This window comes from Cydia strobilella, chromosome 16 (genome assembly GCF_947568885.1).
Source record: "Cydia strobilella chromosome 16, ilCydStro3.1, whole genome shotgun sequence".
Classification (NCBI taxonomy): Eukaryota; Metazoa; Arthropoda; class Insecta; order Lepidoptera; family Tortricidae; genus Cydia; species Cydia strobilella.
The window spans coordinates 11524456-11544686 of record NC_086056.1 but is presented as its reverse complement, the minus strand read 5'-3'; the positions used below and the strand labels follow the sequence as shown (position 1 = coordinate 11544686).

Below are 20231 nucleotides of genomic sequence, written 5' to 3'. Positions count from 1 at the left end.
CGGAACTGCTCCTAGAGACATGAAATTAAAATAATCACCCGCTGGTCGTCGTAACGTAGGTTTATGTGTGGTAGCACCTCCAGCACCAGTACATCAACACTTCATCAACACTTCACAACTTTTATTACATCTGCATACCTATATTATGTGGGACTAGGTCCATAATGGGTCCATATGAGTAAAAATTTATTTATTTATTCTTTTTCGCCGTAGATGTCTGTGAGAATCAAAATATTAATTTAAGTATTTGAAATTTCCACTTTAATAAATTTATGCAAATTTAAGTCATTTCACATTTCAGTCATTTGGCTTTTGTCACTCCCGCCATTTTTGTTTTTTTATTTTTTGTTTATTTTCGTTTAGTACCTTTTGATCATTTTGATTTGGTATGCTTCGAGATTTTTTGTACACTTTCCAGTTAATATAATATTTATAATAAAAAATATTATATTACCATTATATTATTTAAAAAAATGATTAAGGTATTAAACAAATACTTTGGACAACATAATTCAATTTATTATATTGCAGAAAACGTTTATTACCGGTTACGTACAACACTAAACGTCATGATGACATTCAACTGACAGTTTGTAGGTTTGCATGACAGATGTAAAGAACGTTCAGATAGCGAAAATTTTTACCTTTAGTATTCCTTTAGGTAGAATATTAATATTAATTTACGATTTCGCGAGTTAAAAAATAAAAATAAATGATATTTTAATAGTTATACCAAAGATTTGTAGATCATGAATATATTTACATGTGTTAAAATGGGTGTCGAGTTGATACCAAACTCCTTCATGAGTAGATTTATGTAATAAGAGAGTATTTAAACGTTACCCAATTCGTCTCCTTACCGTGTGTGGACGAAAACATCTTGCAATATTTTTATGCCGAATATCTCATTTTTAAACTTTGTTTTTCACTGTGATTATTCCACATTAAAAGAAAATGCCGTCAGATACGGAAGAGGAGTTTTCAGACCTCAAGGTATAATATTTTTGTGTTTTTTCTACTTCAAAAATATAAAACTATCCTACCTTACTTCTTACTTTCAATATGTTTCAGCCTCCCCCGATTTTCAAGGATCTGAACGAACGTGTTAAGGAATATTTATTGAAACCGGAAAGATTGTCAATCCATCGATGGGAGAAGTCACAGACTCACTGGCACCGAGTAACAGATATAGATTCATTATTTAAAATAGATGATGAAGAGATAGACCCTTACACCACATTAGAGGTAATATTTATTTTCAATACACGCGTTATTAATTCGTATCGCACACAGTATACCTATATGTTAGTTTTTGTTAATGTTACTAGAAACAATTAAGTATACATAAAGGTGAGAAAAGTACTGATTCGAACATTATATTCAAGTTTTGTTCAGGGCGAAAATACAATGACGCTTTTTGCTCGAGGTGATAATGCTCAGCCCAATAATCGTCATATGAAAAAGTACACCTTGAATATTTAGGTTGTGCAGTAACCACCGTAAGTAACTGGGCTCATTGCTTACTCTTCACATACATGTGCAAAGTATCTGCTTGTACAGTCAAGGGCGTAAATATATATACATTGCCAAATCTTCAAATATATGTGTACACTCTTACACCTTAGACAATAAAGTCGTGTTCACATATTTTTGAGCCATTTGTTCGGATCAATATTTTTGCCTTCGACTGTACATAAAATATTGTAAGACTGTTAGTTTTTTTTAATTTAATTCCTGAGATATTTAACAGTTCTCTGTTCTGTCTGAGAAACAGATTTTCAGTTCTCAAATCATTTAACTAAAGCGAAAATGTTTTACTTCCAATAATTGCAATGGTAATAAAAATGCAAACACATCATTTCCATTTTCATTCAGGTAGTCCGAGACCCTATAACAGGCGAAATAACAGGCATTGAAGAAGTAAGCCTACCAATTGAGGATGATGAAGAACTTCAGTCAATGTCCCGAGCACCGCTGCCTCCGAGCTTGTCTACCCGCGGGGCCACAACCCAAAGCCCGTTTTTGCCGGCTGGCTTTGAGGAGGAACTGGAGAAGATGCTGGAGGCAGCGCAACAGGGGGATGTAAATATAGATATAGAGAATGAAGAAGTAGGAAAGTTTTTGGGGGAAGGTAAGTTACTAATCAAATGTATACATGTTTTGTTAACTAAATAACTATAATGATATAATTAGATTATAGAAGAAAATGGAACATTTGACTGCCTCAGAAAAAACTTGAACTTTCAACTCCAGGATACATGCCTGTCACTCTGCCAACTGAGGTACCAAGACCTACCCACCAGTGTTGTCCGAATGTTAATTGCAATTTACCAGTACAAATTGAACCATAACGGACGGTTACAGTTTACGGTTACTTGTACTTGTACTGGTTAATGGTTAATTGCATTTACGTTTCGGCCAACACTGCTGCTCACTATAAGCTTAGATTGTACATTTTAGTTAGGGTGCCTGCTATAGTTATTGGCCTCTCTTAACAATAAGACTTCTATTGTCTTGTTTCTTTCTAATTTGTTAAGAGTGGACAATCAATAACTGTAGCAGTCACCCTACAATGATTTATCTCAGCCATGCAGCACTCTACTTCACATGTCAAAATATCTGTATACTAAAGTCTGTTTTTTCCCCTTTGTGTTCTTATTTTGTAGTTTCAGTGCCTTAGTTTTTACTTATTAGTGTAAAAAAAAATATTAACACATTTTTAGAACTCTTAACCATACCGCCCGGGTGCAAGGAAGGAGTCCTATTTGCTGAAGATGGCTTCACCATGCTAAATGGTCCTGAACAGGTTAAGACAGAAGGTGAAAAGATGGATAAAGATGGTATTGATATTAAGGCTAATATTGATTTGGAAGAAGTTATTGATAGCAATACACATTTAGTGGGTAAGTCTTTTTAACTATTTCACAAGGTAAAAGATAGGAAACAAAATGTATTTGCTGTTAAAAACTATTATCTAACCAATAATCGTCAAAAAACATACCTACCTGGAATTAGAAATAGTAAAATAACAGCAGTACGAATTTTTATTTATTCAACCATATTTTTTGTAAAAATATTTTTAAGAAGGCATGGGGCCATGAAAACAAAAGTAACAATAAGTCACAAAAAGTAACATTTATACCATAATTCGATAATCTCACGAAATACTTTCTGAATACATCAGCTTAACTATATTAAAATCGCCGAAAAATTTGCGCTGACTTTCGGGTTAGCATTTCTTTGTTGTTCTATGCTCGTGTATGCAAGAGTAAATGTATCACGAATAAATGCAATGAAAATTTGAACTGATATTTCTCATCCAATTTTGATGAAAACCAGTCAAAAATATTTGTATCATTGTAATTCAGCAATGACTATTTTTTCAGGACTATGGAAAGACGAGGATGAACCTCGACCCAAAACAAAACAGAATCAACCACAGTCGGAATCAGATTCAATGGATAATGACAACTTCTTAGAAAGCACCATCATACAACCACCGGTAGAATTACCCGAGATACCAATATTAAACATCACTAGTTCCTCAGTAAGGACTGGGGTGACTAGTACAGAATGGGCAGAGATGATAGACGTATCGTTACCAGTGCCAGATTTTAGAGAGAAAATAAAAGACATGGCACACTCTTATCCGTTTGAGTTGGATAACTTTCAGAAACAGGTAACTTAACTAGTAGTTCGGAAGCAACCATTACGCATTAGCAGTCATTTCGTTTGGCAAGATTCATCGGACAGTTGTGCCACGAAGTCTGGTGTACGTCAGCTGTATATATGTGTCGTTTTCAATCAAAAGGTACCACATTGTCGCTTGCCATAAGGACGCTCTGACAGGTTATTTGTATAAAGATACAATCTAATTTCGTCCTTATGTTAAGCGACAATGTGGTACCTTTTGTTAGAAAACGTCACATATTTTTCCGAATTGATAATTTGTTAAATTATACCTTGAATTCCGTACATAGGAAAAAATCCGTCTTATCTCTCTCTTATCGTATGGGATCAAGGAGATCAACAAACTTACTTTCCATAGATATACATAGGTGCTGGCAAACTTCTTGAACATGTGAACTTGCCTTTAAATTTGTTTAATTCTATCATTATTTGAGCGACAGAGATGGAAATACAGTACAAACTTACACTGTTGTTGTTACACTGTTTTACTGTATTTCCATCTCTGTCCCGCAAATAATGATAGGATTAAACGAACTTAAAGCCAAGGTCACATGTTCAAGTTCAATGCAGTGTGCCTATACCTACATATGTTGTATTTGATTGCAGGCTATTTTAAAGTTAGAAGAGGGTCACCACGTGTTCGTCGCCGCGCACACGTCAGCCGGCAAGACCGTTGTCGCCGAATACGCCATCGCTATGTCTAGGAGAAATTGTACAAGGTAACTTTACTTCCCATCATCCTGTCCAGGCCGGTTTCGGCCTCGGCGACTGGGTTTTTCTGGTTAGTGAGAGCGACGATCGTGAGCTCTCAGGTGGCTGACGTAGCCTATTTTCGCGGTAAATGTACGACCACACTCACCGCAGGTCAGCACCCCTCCGACAAAATTATAGTTTATGACCGCAGGTGGTCGGGTCTTTAACTGGTCACGCTTCGCGTCGAGTTCGAATCCCCTCTGTTCTTCAAAGGCTTGCACTTTTGAACTCACTGTATGCCTCCACTTCGGCCGATCTTGTGCCGAAGTCTCCCAGTGCGATGGTTCAATGTCACATCTCCGCATGTGTCGCTTCAGCACATCTTTGTAGCGCAGAAGTTGGCCGCCCTGTTTCCGCTTCCCACTTTGCAACTCTGAGTAGAAGATGCGCTTAGCAACTCTGGCATTAGACATACGGGAGACATGACCATTACTTAATTGCATCCTAGAGCCCGAAGTTTACTTTTTGGCAGCCTCTGCGCCTTTGCAGAAGAGCAACTGGATAATATTGAAGGATATTTCGTGAGAGTGATTTTGTACTACCCGTATACACCTTAACATGTTGAAATGTTGGTTCAAGCAGAGTACAATCCACACTCAAATTACGTTATGCATAAATGTATTAGAAAATATAATATGTTACGACCCGCCCCGGCTTCGTACGGGTTACTCAAAACCTTAACAAATTATACACCTAAACATTCCTCAAGAGTCGCTCTATTGATAGGTGAAAACCGCGCATAATCCGTTCAGTTGTTTTTGAGTTTGTCGCGAACATACATACATACAAACAGGCAGACGCAGTGAGAGACTTTGTTTTAAGGTGTAGTGATTCAATTCATATTTTCAGAGCAATATACACATCACCAATCAAAGCTTTGTCCAACCAAAAATACAACGACTTCAACAAGATGTTTGGTGAAGTGGGCCTTCTAACTGGAGACCTTCAGATAAACGCCACAGCATCCTGCCTGGTGATGACCACGGAGATTCTAAGGTCTATGCTGTATTGTGGGTCTGATGTTACCAGGGACTTGGAGTTTGTGATATTCGATGAAGTGCATTATATCAATAATGCTGAGGTACTTATCTTATATTTATTTAATCATTGACTGTTAACATTTTTCTCTTCCAGTACGTATTCTGGCTAATATAGTTGGTCAGGCAAATTTTGTCAGTAGAAAAAGGCGTGAAATTCAAATTTTCTATGGGTATTGCTTGACAAACTATAAAAGATGAACCTCCAAAAACTCGGCAATTTAAAAAATATATAAAAATTATGCAATCCTTGTAATCAAAAAGATGCCTGCTATAGATTTTTTGAAATTGCCGCGTTTTTGCAGGTTCAACTTTCATTAGCCAGACTATCTGTTGTAAGTTCCGCGCACACTGGAGCGCCGAAAACGTTGACGAACCGTTTACGCAATATGCTGCGTATAACATTGCGGTGTGGACGACCCTCTGTACATTGTGTGTGAACGCTACGCATATCGTGAACCTTCGTCTTCGAAAAACGTCTTTGGCAGTCAAAGGATCAAGCAACCCAATCATCCAATTTGCCTCCTAGGGGTATCTATTGTTTCCCATAAAGTTTTAAGTCATAATGTATTGTTTGTCCGCATTTTTGTAAGTCATAATTTGGTTTTTCTCAGAAACGCGTAACTTTTCAGGATTGTCATAAACCAAACCTAACCTAACCTATCTATAAGATAACCTTACGAAAATCTTGAAATGTTAATGGTTTCAGAATTATGACCAATGATAATCGGACAATCATTACATTATGACTTTCAATAATTATGTCAAACAAAGACCCCGTCTTCTAGACTTCTAGAAGATTAGACATTGCATGCATTTTTTGTCTTTATTTATGACATAGCTACAAACCTTGTTCTTGTTTTTAGCGCGGACACGTATGGGAGGAGGTGTTAATATTACTCCCAGCTCACGTCAGCATAGTTATGTTGAGTGCAACTGTACCGAACACACTACAGTTCGCCGATTGGGTCGGACGGACCAAGAAACGACGGGTCTATGTCGTGTCTACAGCCAAGCGACCTGTACCTCTGTGCCACTATCTGTACACAGGTGCTTAAAGTTTAATTGACCATTATTTTAAGTAACAAAGTAAACTAGATTCTGGTACTACTAAAAATATTTAATAAATACTCATAACTTGTAATATGAGCGAATAAAAGAAGTATCTTTCTAATAAAAAAGTTTTCCTAAAAAAATTGCCCGAGCTTTGCAATTATATGCGCGAAGCTAAGTACTCTTCAAATTTCAGAAGGCGTAACAGGGTAAAATTTTAAAATTTATTTCGATAAATATTCTTAAAAATAGGTATATCTTTTATTAAGGCAAGAAATATTATAAATTACCGTTAAATATTTTACTACGTGTATGTTATTCTAGGTTCTGGTGGCAAATCGAAGAACGAAAGGTTCATGGTTCTAGATCAGGAGGGTAACTTCAGACTTCGAGGGTACAATGACGCCGTCGCCGCTAAAAAGGCTAGGGAGAACGATTTTAAGAAAAACTTTGGACCTAAGGGTAAAGAGATTTTTTACTCTTGGTAGTAATGTTTGTTTATTTATTTTTTATTTGTACCATTTATCTTAGTATTTCTTTTTCTAAAAGTAAAGCCACCATCATTATTTAAGCTTATATCAATGATGATGGCATTTTTTGGATATGTCTAAATAATGTCAGTGAAAAAGGGTTAATTTTGCGCAAAAAGTGGAATCCGACTAAGATTAAACGACATATAAATTATTGATTATGTTATATTCAGGTGGAAAACAATTCTTGAATCCTAAAGCGGAACAAACCATGTGGGTGGCATTTATCGATCATTTGAGACAGAACGACAAGCTACCGGTTGTGGCCTTCACTTTGTCTCGAAACAGGTTAGTTATTTTTCCATTTTTGTCATATTAGCACAGAATAAGTAACAGTACTACTGTACAGAAAGGACACTTCCTACAAAACCGAAGTTTGACAGCGATTCAGGTTCGAATCATGCTGTCCCTTTCTAATTGATTTCACTATCCCTTTCGGCTATTTATTTAGGGTTGCCAAAATTCAGGTCATTATCTTATCTGTGGTCGTGCACGCAAAGGGACGTCAAGTTGTGTCAACCCTAATAATTGCTCGGAGCAATGTTGAGCCGCGCGAAGCCAAGTTTGCCCGAAAGGAGGAGTGTCCCACCACTGATATTAGGATCTATTTGACACTTCATGCCAGGGTGCGTAGCCAACATGCCAATCGTTTACGCTCCGTAGCGATCGAAACGCAACTGTCACTGTCGCACTAATATGGAAGAGTGATAGAGAGACACAAAGCGTTTCGTTATCGTAGCGGGTGGTAACAGGGAATCCTACTCGTATGCTGCCTCCTACAGGCTCCCATATGCGTTGGACTGTCTGCCACCTTGAGTCCTAAATCGGAATTAATAAACCTAACATTGATAATTTACAATTTACACCAATAGTCTTGTCTTCTGTGCCCCTTTACAGTTTAAGCAAAAAATACATTGCTCGTATGGTGAATTAAGAGTCCCCGGCAAGCTCGGCCGAATTTCACCTTCCCATACAAACGGAGTTTCGTTCTCATTTTAAAACTACGTGTTGGATTGAAATGAAATTTTACATGAGGGTCTGTAATTAGTTTATATAGCTCTAGTATATAAAACAAACGAAATACAGCAAAAACAAGTTTTGTATGAAAAATTTAAATTCGCTGTTTTTTTTACTATGGTATCTCAAGCTACGTAAACTATAATTACAGACCTAGATATACCTTATCCTATTGTAAGTACATAGTTTCAGAGCAATCTAGCTAGTCGTTTTAAAAGGCCTAAATACGTTTGTATGGAGAACCGAGCTTGCCGGGGACTTAATACGAATATCTTTTGCAATCTAAATATTTTATATTTTTATGTTTCAGATGCGACCAGAATGCAGAGAATCTGATGTCAGTAGATTTGACGACAGCACATGAAAAGGGCCACATTCGAAACTTCTTTCAACGGTGTCTGCAGAGACTCAAGGAACCTGATAGAAGGCTGCCCCAGGTTTGTATGTCGGAAATAAATAAATAATTCCCTTATTATAGATTGAAATAGATGTCATATATAAAATAAGAAGTGAAGAAGCCCTCCAGTGGTGAAGGCCGGATTCAAACCGGCGTCTTTAGCAATCCGGACTAACGCCTTGAACCCCTAGGCCACCCCGCCACGGCGGAACCCGTCCCAATTTCTCGACCATATGCCGTCTTACTAAGTGCCAGTTGCACCATCCGCACTTGAAAGACTGATCAACGTCACCCGGCGCGCGGCGGCGGTTTACTGTGAAACTTCCCATACAATAAAATTTAGCGAACTCTTTAACGATGACAAATAGTTTGGTGCAACTGACCCTTAGACTAGGCATCTTTGACCAACTCTAAGGACAAGCAGTACGCTACTTACGGGCTACTTAAAACACAAACCAAAATATTTAATAAAATAATTTGATTTGTTCACAAAGTTGTGTGAAAACACTTCTTTTGCAGTGAACTCGCAATGGTCTTATGCGCCATAGACTCTATTGGCGCTTAAGTTATTTATACCAATTTCCGCATTTTGAAAGATTTTCAAAATCTGGATCAACAAAAAAAATCCATTTAATCATGGAATCTGGTTACAAAATTTCACGAGAATCGGTTGAAAATTGCGACTTCTAGAGGATAACATACGAAAGCATTTGACCCAAGTTAAAACGGACACTTTCGCTAACGCTTCGGTCAATAAAATATTATACTAATGTCATGGGCATCATGAAACCTGGGCCCTGGGCTGGGCCTACGACCACAGAAGATATTTTTCTAACTCAACTCATCATCATCATCATTACAGGTTCTACGCTTGCAAAGGGTACTAGTAAATGGCATTGGAGTGCATCACAGCGGCATTCTGCCGCTTCTCAAAGAAATCGTTGAAATGTTGTTTCAATCAGGACATGTAAGTAATTTCGTGTTTTATTTTGTTAGGGTTCCGTGCCCAAAGGGTAATAACGGGACCCTATTACTAAGACTTCGCTGTCCGTCTGTCTGTCACGAGGCTGTATCTTATGAACCGTGATAGCTAAACACTTGAAATTTTTACAGATGATGTATTTCTGTTGCCGCTAAAACAACAAATACTAAAAAGGACGGAACCCTCGGTGAGCGAGTCCGACTCGCACTTGGCCTGTTTTTTTAAACTAGCGACTCGTCCCGGCTTCGCACGGGTTACACAAAACCTTAACATAATGATACACCTAAACCTTCCTCAAGAATCACTCTATTGATAGATGGAAACAGCATGAAAATCCGTTCAGTAGTTTTTGAGTTTATCGTGAACATACAGACATACAGAGAGACGCGATGGGGACTTTGTTTTATAAGGTGTAGTGATAATTTTATCCCAATACAGATGTGAAGAAAACATTTTGACGAATATTGTCATTCCCTAAGTAAGCTCCTAGAGACAAAAACAGCAGTTGGATTAGGACTTGGCTAACTCTGCATACAAAGTGTAATAATGTCAGTTTTAGTAACAAATCTACAACACAAAATGCCTAATTGACCTGTGATTTTAGTATAGGTATAATCACACTAATTTGGTAGTATATTTTGCAATTGAACTGTGATTTGTGACGTTTTATTACTTGTAAACAGGTTAAGATTCTATTCGCCACGGAGACATTCGCCATGGGAGTGAACATGCCCGCGCGCACCGTGGTATTCGACGAAATCACCAAATTCGACGGATTAGAGCGCAGAATCTTGGCACCCGCTGAATATATACAGATGGCTGGTCGCGCTGGCAGGCGAGGTTAGTGCGACACATTTAAAATACACTAATAAGCAATGAAGATGGATATATTTAATGGAGATCTCCGTACCAAATGACCGGGTTTCGTTGCTCGTGAGATCTGTAGGTATAATTTAATTTATTTTATTTAAGAAACAAACAGTCGTTTACAAACAAGTTTACAAATATTTCTTAAATTAAGACCTGGAGTTTCATTATTGTATATAAATTGCAGTCTATAAAACAACAAGGTAGGTAAGGTATAGGTACGTACTTGCATTTTTGAGCATTATGCCTGCGAGTTTTTTGCGGCCAAAGTACGAGCCTAATATCACCATTCTCATTCTCACCAGCATCTTACTAGCATCTAGGTAACGTTATCGTAAGCCAACCATTACTTCAAACATCACTCATTACGCGAGCGCAAACGACCGAGCGATTCAATATAGATTGACGCGCCGATATAAATGGTCAGATCAAGTGTATACACAGTGCGCGTAATGTATAATGCCACTTGTGATAGTATCATGTTTGTTCGCCATGCCATTATTACTTTGTTATCCCACTCGCACTCGGTGCTTTTTCGCGCGCTCCCGATCGCTGTTCACGCTCCGGCGATGTATCGAGTGATGTGATATCCAGGGACCGGACAACCCTTTCCGCGATAAAACCCTTTCAATGGGCGACACTTAAACACGGCTAACACACTGAAAGACTTTCCCTTTTGAACTGCAAGCCCATTCATACCCTTACCTTTGACTAACCCTTACCGAAAAGCTAACCAAAAATAAGGCTAGCTCTTAATAAGTGTTACCCTTATCTTTAAGCGCTTTTTATAAAGGTTTCCCTTTGCGTGAAAGAGACAGGATTAGTATATATCTACGGTAGTGTATGAAAAGGAAAGAAAATACGTGCCTTGTCAAAGAACGCCGCCGTCGCCGCCGACGATCGCTCGGATTTGAAGTAATGTGTGCTTTATGAACAAGGTAGACGACTTAAATTAGCACGCTTATATGCTAAAAGGGAAGCCCTTTATAAGGCTAACCCTTATAAGCAATATGCAAGGTGTTTGTGAGCGGATGATAAGGGTTTTGTAAGGGTATTTGGGCTACCGATTACTCAAATGTGGTAGCTTTATATAAGGGTTTTTAAAACCAAAACAAAGGGTTTCGTCTGGCAAAGGGTATGGTGAGTTAAGCCTTATGCAATACCCTTATAAAACCTCGATAAGGGATAGCGGGCCGGTCCCTGGTGATATCTCGGTGTAATATTACGTTTTCGAAAAAGTTATGTGATTTAGCATTATTTTTTGAAGCACTGTTTCGCGCATGTCTAAATTTTCCTTACAATATTCATCGAAAAGCATCTCGTAAATATCAAATGATATCTCTTATTGTAAACAGCCAGGATTCGGACTTACGACCATTATAAAATACCAACGTTAATATTACACGGGTGACCGTGACGGGTCCAGTTCAACAACGCGGTTTACGCGGTCAAGTTCTGTGGTCCGAAATAAATGTTTTTTAGGGTTCCGTACCCAAAGGGTAAAAACGGGACCCTATTACTAAGACTTCGCTGTCTGTCTGTCTGTCCGTCTGTCACCAGGCTGTATCTCATGAACCGTGATAGATAGACAGTTGAAATTTTCACAGATGATGTATTTCTGTTGCCGCTATAACAACAAATACTAAAAACAGAATAAAATAAATATTTAAGTGGGGCTCCCATACAACGAACGTGATTTTTTTGCCGTTTTTTGCGTAATGCTACGAAACCCTTCGTGCGCGAGTCCGGTTTTTTTATATATATCTCATATATATATATATATATATATATAACCGTCCACCAGGTCTCGATGACACCGGAACAGTCATCATCCTCTGCAAAGACGGTGTCCCCGACCAGGTGAAGCTGAAGGGCATGATGATGGGCATACCTCAGAAGCTGTCTTCCCAGTTCAGATTGACGTACGCCATGATACTTAGTCTGTTGAGGTAAATATGATAGCAAAAGGTAATTTCGTTTTAGTATGTACAAACAAGTACAAACTAGTTTCTATGCAGGGGTCAGTTATCTCTGCAGCTTAACCTAATCACCGTCACAGAACTTGTTAAACGCCTATATTTCGGTGTAAAACTGACAGTTACATGTAATTGAAATGAAACGATTTGAAAAATCTTAAATACAAAATAATCTTAAATATAAAATCTTAACATAAAATAAATAAATCAAATAAATAAAAATAAAATTGTAAATGTGTATTTAATTTTCAATGACAGGACAGAATTTAGCAGCGCTGGCAAATTTGAACCTAAATCCGAACCAAACTCGATTTTAAAATATGCCTTATATTTTCAGAGTAGCAACAGTCTCAGTCGAAGGCATGATGCAGCGTTCCTTCCGCGAATTCGACCAAGTCCTACAATCAGACAACTATAAAAAACAGCTGCAAATCGCCGAAAAGGAATACTCGGAGAAATGCAGTACACCGCTGCCTCCTCACTTAGCCCCGCTGGCTACCTTCTATGATACAGCGGCAATGTATATCGATGTGTTGAATGATATCATGCCGATTTTGTTGAACCAGCCTAAGGTGTTGAAGGAATTTGTGCCGGGGAAGATTTTGATATTTTCAGCGGGACCTTATATTAATCAGCTTGGGATTTATTTGAATTCGACAGGTAATTTTGAGGGTCAATGTTTTGCTTAGCATTTATATCTATAATCTTGTACCGTCCTTGTACTCACGGTCCTTTATTAAGCCCTGCAAGAGTAACATAAAAATAGATCATGGCAGTCGGTAGCTAAGTTGAAAAGCGGTTTTGTGAGTCATAAGGTGGATCTTCAATCGTAAACGCATATCGAAAAAAAAATGAAAAATAACCACGTGACTAGTGTTTACCTTTCGATTGTCGATTAACGCCCCACTTATTGAAAATGCGAGATCGAAATCCGAGTAAAATATCAAAAACTCATATGGACAATAACAGTACTATGTACTCTTCTATTTTCAGGACCTAGGCAAACCCCGTACAAGATTCTAGCACTGAACACGGCAGTCCAAGACACCGCTAGGTATAACTTTGATATAGACGAAAGTTGGTACAGAATGCTGAGCTTCTCTACTCTCTACAATGGAATAGGTAATTAAATTTTACATACTTTATACGCACATTATTATCTCAAGTATAACGTGGAGCATACGAATATAAAATATGGTTGCAAGACCGCTTATTATATTGACTTATAAATAAATAAATAAACGGCTTAGACTTTGTGAATAGTCCTACGAGAACTACTAAAAAAACGAAGGAGACGATATATACTATACGAAAGAAATGACAAGATATTTATCAGTACGGTTTTTACTCACTATTATTTTTAGTCGCTTTTGGCGACATGTTTCGGATTCTTTGGGAATCCATCCTCAGGCGCTCGTGTCCGCGGCGGTTGTACGTCGTGCACTGCCCGCGCCGCCCGCCTCGTCGCTCGTTGCGCACGCGCTGATGGGGCGGGGGCGGGGGCGCGGGGCAGTCCGCAGATGGAGTCGTCAAGTGAAGGTCTGGTAGGGCGGCTGTATCGAACGAAGTCAAGCACACTGCACTCACTATGTCCCCGCGATCGTCACAACACAATAGTGAGTAAAAACCGTACTGATAAATATTTTGAAATATGTCTCACGATAGTTTAAGTGCGAGAAATGACAAGATTTCGATAATGTGTTTTTTTTTTCACTTACCTATTCATTTTCTTTTGTCTGTGACTTCCAGGTACCGAGGAAAGTACGATGGACCACACAATACTCTGCATAGCACCAAAGAACGTTATGACCGTAACTAAAATGACCCTGAAAATAGATGCCTCCATCATTATACAAGATTGGGAGAAACGGCAAATGCCAAGGTCAGTTGTGACCTTTGGAAGATATAACCAATGGAGACGCCTTGTCTGTAATTTGCTGTACAAAAAAGTCTGCCAATTTTTGCGGGGGAGGGGAACGTCAAATCTATACGTAACGTCAAAATAGCCATGTCAGATAAACGTCAGTCCATACATTGTGTATGACCATTGGCCGACTATTTTCGACAGAGGGGAACGCCTGTTAATGACTACTCCGTTTGGTTATATCCTCTAAGGTTGTGACACCTAAAATTTTATATTGTTCATCATGGATTAATTTACAAATTGAGAATTAACCTTTCGTCTGCGCATGTCAAAAAATTGCCATATAAATAGCAATCGTAACAACTTCATGTTTAAGTTGAATATATATGCAGCAGATCTGCTCCTAGGCATACGAAAGGTTATCCCTTTGAGTGCCAAAGACGTCAACTGACGCGCGCCCTAGCTAGGGCTTTCGCGAGAATACTTGTAATATTAAGAAAAAAAACCAGCTCTTCTATAGGTATATCTGATCCACAGTGACGAACGAAATTTTTAAATTTTGGGCTCCGTCAAATATTTCGCTGTCCAAAAGGGTTCCGTCACCAAAAAAAGTTTGAGAACCGCTGGTTGGTGGTGGTGGTTGGTTGGTGGTGCTACTTGCAGGTAAGAAAAAAATAGTATTCCCATCGTCACCGGTCATCCTGAGGCGCATGGCACACTGCATCCGATTCGCACGACGAAACCCTAGAAAGAGTGTGCTCAATACTTTTAGCCAATATGAAAGTAAACTTTATTGACTAAAACATAAAACACATAATTGCAGGTTCAAAGACGCCCCAGTGGGTTCAAGCTGTGCTACTGCAATACAGGAGCTATCTCGGATATCACACGCCGTCAAAACAGGGGCATCCAAACTGGATCAAATCAACCTTACTCAGTCGCTGGCTGTGTCGACGGGGGTGATATTAAATCTGCTTGATAATATGGTTAGATTACAGGTATGGCATTTTCATTATGATATATTCAGTTTACTTAAGAGTTCCCGGCAAGCTCGGCCGAATTGCACCTTCCCATACAAACGTAGTTCCGCTCTCATTTTAAAACTACGTGTTGGATTGTAATGAAACTTTACACATACAATAACATGAGGTCTATCTAGGTCTGAAATTAGTTAATATAGCTCCAGTTTATAAAACAAACGAAATAGCGCAGAATCAAGTTTTGTATGAAAAACTTAAATTAGCTGATTTTTTTTTACTATGGTATCTGAAGCTACATAAACTAATTACAGACATAGATATACCTTATCCTATTGTAAGTACTAAGTTTCAGAGCAATCTAGCTAGTCGTTTTAAAATGAGAGCGGAACTATGTTTTTTGAACAATTATAAATTCATTCGCATCGTGCAGGATTCAACGCCCACACTGTAAAAATGTCATTTTGCTCCCTCGTGACACAATCTACTATTAATGATAAGGTCCTGTTTCATACCTTTTCTTGACGGCTAACCAAAATGCAATATTATTTCAGAAATCACTAGGAGACCTAGAAAAATCCACAGACATAGCGAACTTCAAGTCCGAATTCGCGATAGTATACGAACGTAAGCAAACGGAACGCAAACGTGACAAATACAGACGATTACTATCGTTTGAAAACCTGGCTTTATATCCGGACTACCAGCGAAGACTCATGGTGTTGAAAGAGCTCAGTTATATAGATGAACATGATAGTGTTATTCTAAAAGGTAATGTACTAATAACTTATACCTTGATAAGATTCTATTTGAACTTCGCCATGTTGCGGATTTTTAGTAGTACTAATTTATTTTACTAGCAATGAAACTCTTTGACAATAGACATTGAAAGACACCAATGGAAACAAAAAAAAAATTTCGAAATTATAAACGATTTTACCTCGAAAATGACAAAAAAGATTGTCAAAGATGGAAGAATAGAATAAAACATTTACATCAACAAAAGGACGAAGGATTGCGTAACAATCCAATAAACAATGTTTTGAAATTAGTAATTGACATGGCCGGTACTGACATTTTATTTGATTATACATGACGTACCCACATTATTGCCATAAGTAAGCTGATTGTAACGACACTATCTCAGGGCCAAATAAAGTTTTGTCCAGCTTTAAAATACCTCTCCCATTCTTAATAGGTGACCGAACCATCAGTCTGTGGGACTTCGTTTCGCCGATGATATTGGGCCCGCCCACCAACTCCTCGATTTCGGTATTCTTCAGTATCCTCCACGTGCCGTTGTCTTGATAGGTCCCAGGATCTTACGGAAGATCTTTCTTTTCTTTCTTTTATTAAGAATGGGAGAGGATCGGGCTGCCAAAAGGGCGTACTTTAGTTAGTTTAAAATACCTAATACAAATCTCGCTAATGTCTATTTTGTTCACAGGCCGCGTTGCTTGCGGAATGGGCACCAACGAGCTAATCATAGCAGAACTAGTATTCCGCAACGTATTTACGGATAAAACGCCAGCAGAGATCGCGGCGTTACTCAGTTGTTTCGTGTTCCAAGCGCGAACTGCCATCGAACCAGTTCTAACGGATAGGTTGGCTGAGGCCGTGAAAGCTATTGATCAGATTGATCAGGAGTTGTCTTCCGTTGAGTCGAAATACTTGGTGAGTTTTATTACTTGGAGAGTGAATTAGAAAAATTAGGTTTGTTATTTATAACACGGTTGTACAATAAAGAAATCTTATCTTATCTTATCTTATGGTAAGTGGTCCGCTTCAGCTTTTCTCCGCTCGCCGCCGATGTCGTGACCGAGCAACGTAGAGTGACTTTTGAGTCAGGATAGCCGTGTCGGACATATATACAAACCTCTGCCAGCTCGGCTAGAAAGCAATCAATCAGAAATTGACTTCTGTGGACTCAGAGTAATTAAATTCAAAATATGTGTCGTTTCTGAGCAAAAAGTCCCACTTTGTCGCTTGCCATCAGGACGATTTGACAGGTTATTCGTATAACGATACAAGCAAATGTCGTCCCTATGGTAAGCGACAGTGGCACCTTTCATTAGACTTCGACACATATACGCTTCAGTTTTTCACTCCTATCTATTTCCTCCGTTCGCTGCCGATGTGACTGCACAAAACAGGTCAATAATACAGAGAATACAATGAATGATTACAAAGGTGAACTTATCCCTTTAAGAATATAGAATAGAAGCTTTAAGGGAATTACGTAGGTTTGTCTTTCGAATCAGGATGGCCGTGTTGGACATGTAATGACGGTATACGTTTCATTTTCTTAGGTGGGTCAATTCGAAGGCCAACAAGAGAGGCTGAACTTCGGTCTAGTCAAGGTGGTGTACGAGTGGGCGCTGGAGAAGCCTTTCGCCGAGATCATGGACCTCACGGATGTACAGGAAGGCATCATTGTTAGGTGTATTCAGCAATTGCATGAGGTATTTAATCTTTGAGTCGTGTTTTTATTGTTCTATACACCCCCGTGGCCCTTGCCACAATATAAAGCCAAAACAGAAGAAATATAATGTGAAATCCTAAACGCTTAAAAACCTTGTATTATTATATATTATAAATTATAATGTGTCCTACTAAGCAATCTGTGTAAATAATCATCATCAGCATGATCGTATTTTGGACCTTGTGACCTACATCTCCCTCTATTTCTAATTCTCTTGGTGTAAGTAGTAAACGGGCATTTCTATTTAGTTGTACCAAAATTTTTGTGTTCGAATTGGGAATTTTTATATTATTTCTACTCGGCTTTTTCCATTTTTACTGAGAAAAAAAAGTGTCCCCAAATTTTTTGGTCCGTTTGGTTACGGTTTTCTATAAACCTTCTATGAATGAAAAAAAAAATTATGAAATTTTGGAGACACTTTTTCTCGTATTAGGATCGAAAGATCTCGTGATTCTGAGTGGAAAAAATATAAAATTTCCAAAATCTAAAATGCAAGTTTAAATAGAAATGTCCAAACATCAAAAAATGTGCCCCATACCCAATCCTATTTGCGAAAAAGCTATCAATTCAGTATACATATATGTGTTTCAATATTCCTTTTTATTTACAGCTCCTAATAGACGTGAAAGACGCGGCGGTAGTCATCGGAGACCCCAAACTGCAAGCTAAGATGGTGGAGGCTTCTTCGGCCATCAAGCGGGACATCGTATTCGCGGCCAGTCTCTACACCACGCAGAAGGAAACTATCTAGATAGCTGTTCAAATTGTATGTTATTATATTTTATACGAGCAAAATAATAAAAATATTGAAAATATGTTTTACTGTTACTATTAGATTCTGTCCGCGTCTTCGTTTTGCATAGGATGATGCTTTCCTCAAAAACTATCCTATGTCTTTCCCCGGGACTCAAACTATCTCCATACCAATTTAATTTAAAGCATGAAGAGGTAACAAACAGATAGCTACTTTTGCATTTATAATATTATTAGTGTCTTTTACAAATGTGTCGTTTTCAATCAAAAGGTACCACATTGTCGCTTGCCATAAGGACGCTCTGACAGGCTATTCGTATAAAGATACAAGCAAATTTCGTCTTTATGGTAAGCGACAATGGTACCTTTTGCTTGAAAACGTCACAAATATTGTTGATCGAACTCTAATGCCTATTATATTTCTATCTCCCTCTCGCTCATCCGCGCAGCTCATACCGTTTAGTTAGGTTAGGAAGTATAGAATGTAAATAAAATCACAAATTACTGATTGATTAAAACCGGGAAAATTGAAAAAAAAACCGGGGTTCAGGCAGACCAAAAAGAAGATGGCGGGACGACTTGGACGCATTCTACCCCAAATGGTGGGAAAATGGCGATGACAGGGTCGAGTTGAGAAAACGAGGGGAGGCCTTTGCCCAGCAGTGGGACACCAAAATAGGCTAATATATAATATAAATATATATATAGGTACGTAATAAACAGCAATAACAGCATTAGTACATCAATTTTCATAAAATATGATTATAATATAGAAAATATCATTTCTGTCTATGAGTACTAAGCGGCGCCCCTTACAATGCCCATTATATCGTTCCCTATCACTGGTACATAAACATTATAGGTACATGATGTACCTTTTAGGTACATCATTTCACCATATAACCCATATACCGCTGCAGAGTAGCACACTGTCAAAGGAATGGACAACCCAAAAGACCCGACGAAAGAAAAGGATGAGTTTTTGTTTGTTTGTTTCTTATTAACTGCCAATTTGGTTTTACCAACTATAATATAAGCATAGACCTAGCATTACTAGACCAGCTATACGCGTGCGCCCGTAAGGGATAGATATAGATGACGTCATAAACTTGGGGATACCATATTGGTAAAAATTACCCCAATATTTGATATCACGTTGGGGCGATTACCCTGGAGGCAAAGTTAGCTTGTTTGACGGTATTAAAAAATTGTTAAATAAAATGTCAATGGGCCGTTTTTTTTAGGCGTATAAACAATGAAATACCTCCTATAATTCGCGTAGGTGGTACAAAACTAAACATGTTTAGTAAATAAAACGTAAAATAAAATGTATTATGGGTTTTAATTTAAGAAAATAACAAATCGCAATCACACCAATTAATGTACACCACATTTAATCTTCACAACATTTGTTTATTTATTTTTTGGAATTAGAAGTACGAAAAAACTTCGAGGTCAAAATTACCCATAAAATTATGATATTTTCATCTGGTATCCCTAACATGATTGTTATGCAGCTAAATTAAGAAGAAGTTTAAAAATGGCTGACCTCAGACTCCTACCTACCTACGTAATTTGGGCGGATAATATTACAAATAATGTTTTGTTAATTTGCGGTGATTTGCGTAAATATTTGTGATATTTTTATTGAAATCGTTTGATTCTACATTGCTTTGAGTGTAACGTAATTTTACGATGTTATTCTCACATATTGCGTTAAGAGGAAGGTGTAAAATACCGTACTTACGTGTGAAAGGTTATGATCTCATATTTTTGCTCAGAGCGGCTATTACAGCCGATTACAGAACAATTCACCAGTATTTTATCAAAGTTCAAGCATTTAAAACGCTAAC

The 20231-nt window shown here is 38.1% G+C and overlaps 1 protein-coding gene across 1 annotated transcript; it reads left to right on the top strand.

The window, feature by feature from the left end:
- The first annotated feature begins 833 nt into the window (after positions 1–833).
- Positions 834–18426, top strand: LOC134748591 (superkiller complex protein 2). Its single transcript, XM_063683382.1, has 22 exons — positions 834–993; positions 1072–1245; positions 1876–2131; positions 2724–2903; positions 3387–3679; positions 4297–4409; positions 5293–5524; positions 6347–6530; positions 6858–6995; positions 7237–7351; positions 8391–8517; positions 9340–9444; positions 10143–10299; positions 12131–12275; positions 12640–12962; positions 13296–13424; positions 14052–14184; positions 14990–15164; positions 15698–15914; positions 16591–16817; positions 17453–17605; positions 18236–18426. Exons 1-22 carry the CDS (start codon positions 955–957, stop codon positions 18374–18376), a joined length of 3756 nt encoding a protein of 1251 aa, XP_063539452.1. The 5' UTR covers positions 834–954; the 3' UTR covers positions 18377–18426.
- The last annotated feature ends 1805 nt before the right edge of the window (positions 18427–20231 follow it).

Excerpts from the sequence above, each read along its gene's own strand:
- LOC134748591 (XM_063683382.1), top strand. The coding sequence starts at position 955 with ATGCCGTCAGATACGGAAGAGGAGTTTTCAGACCTCAAG. Across the intron at positions 6,531-6,857 it reads GTGCCACTATCTGTACACAG|GTTCTGGTGGCAAATCGAAG; the intron begins GTGCTTAAAGTT and ends ATGTTATTCTAG. Across the intron at positions 16,818-17,452 it reads CCGTTGAGTCGAAATACTTG|GTGGGTCAATTCGAAGGCCA; the intron begins GTGAGTTTTATT and ends TCATTTTCTTAG.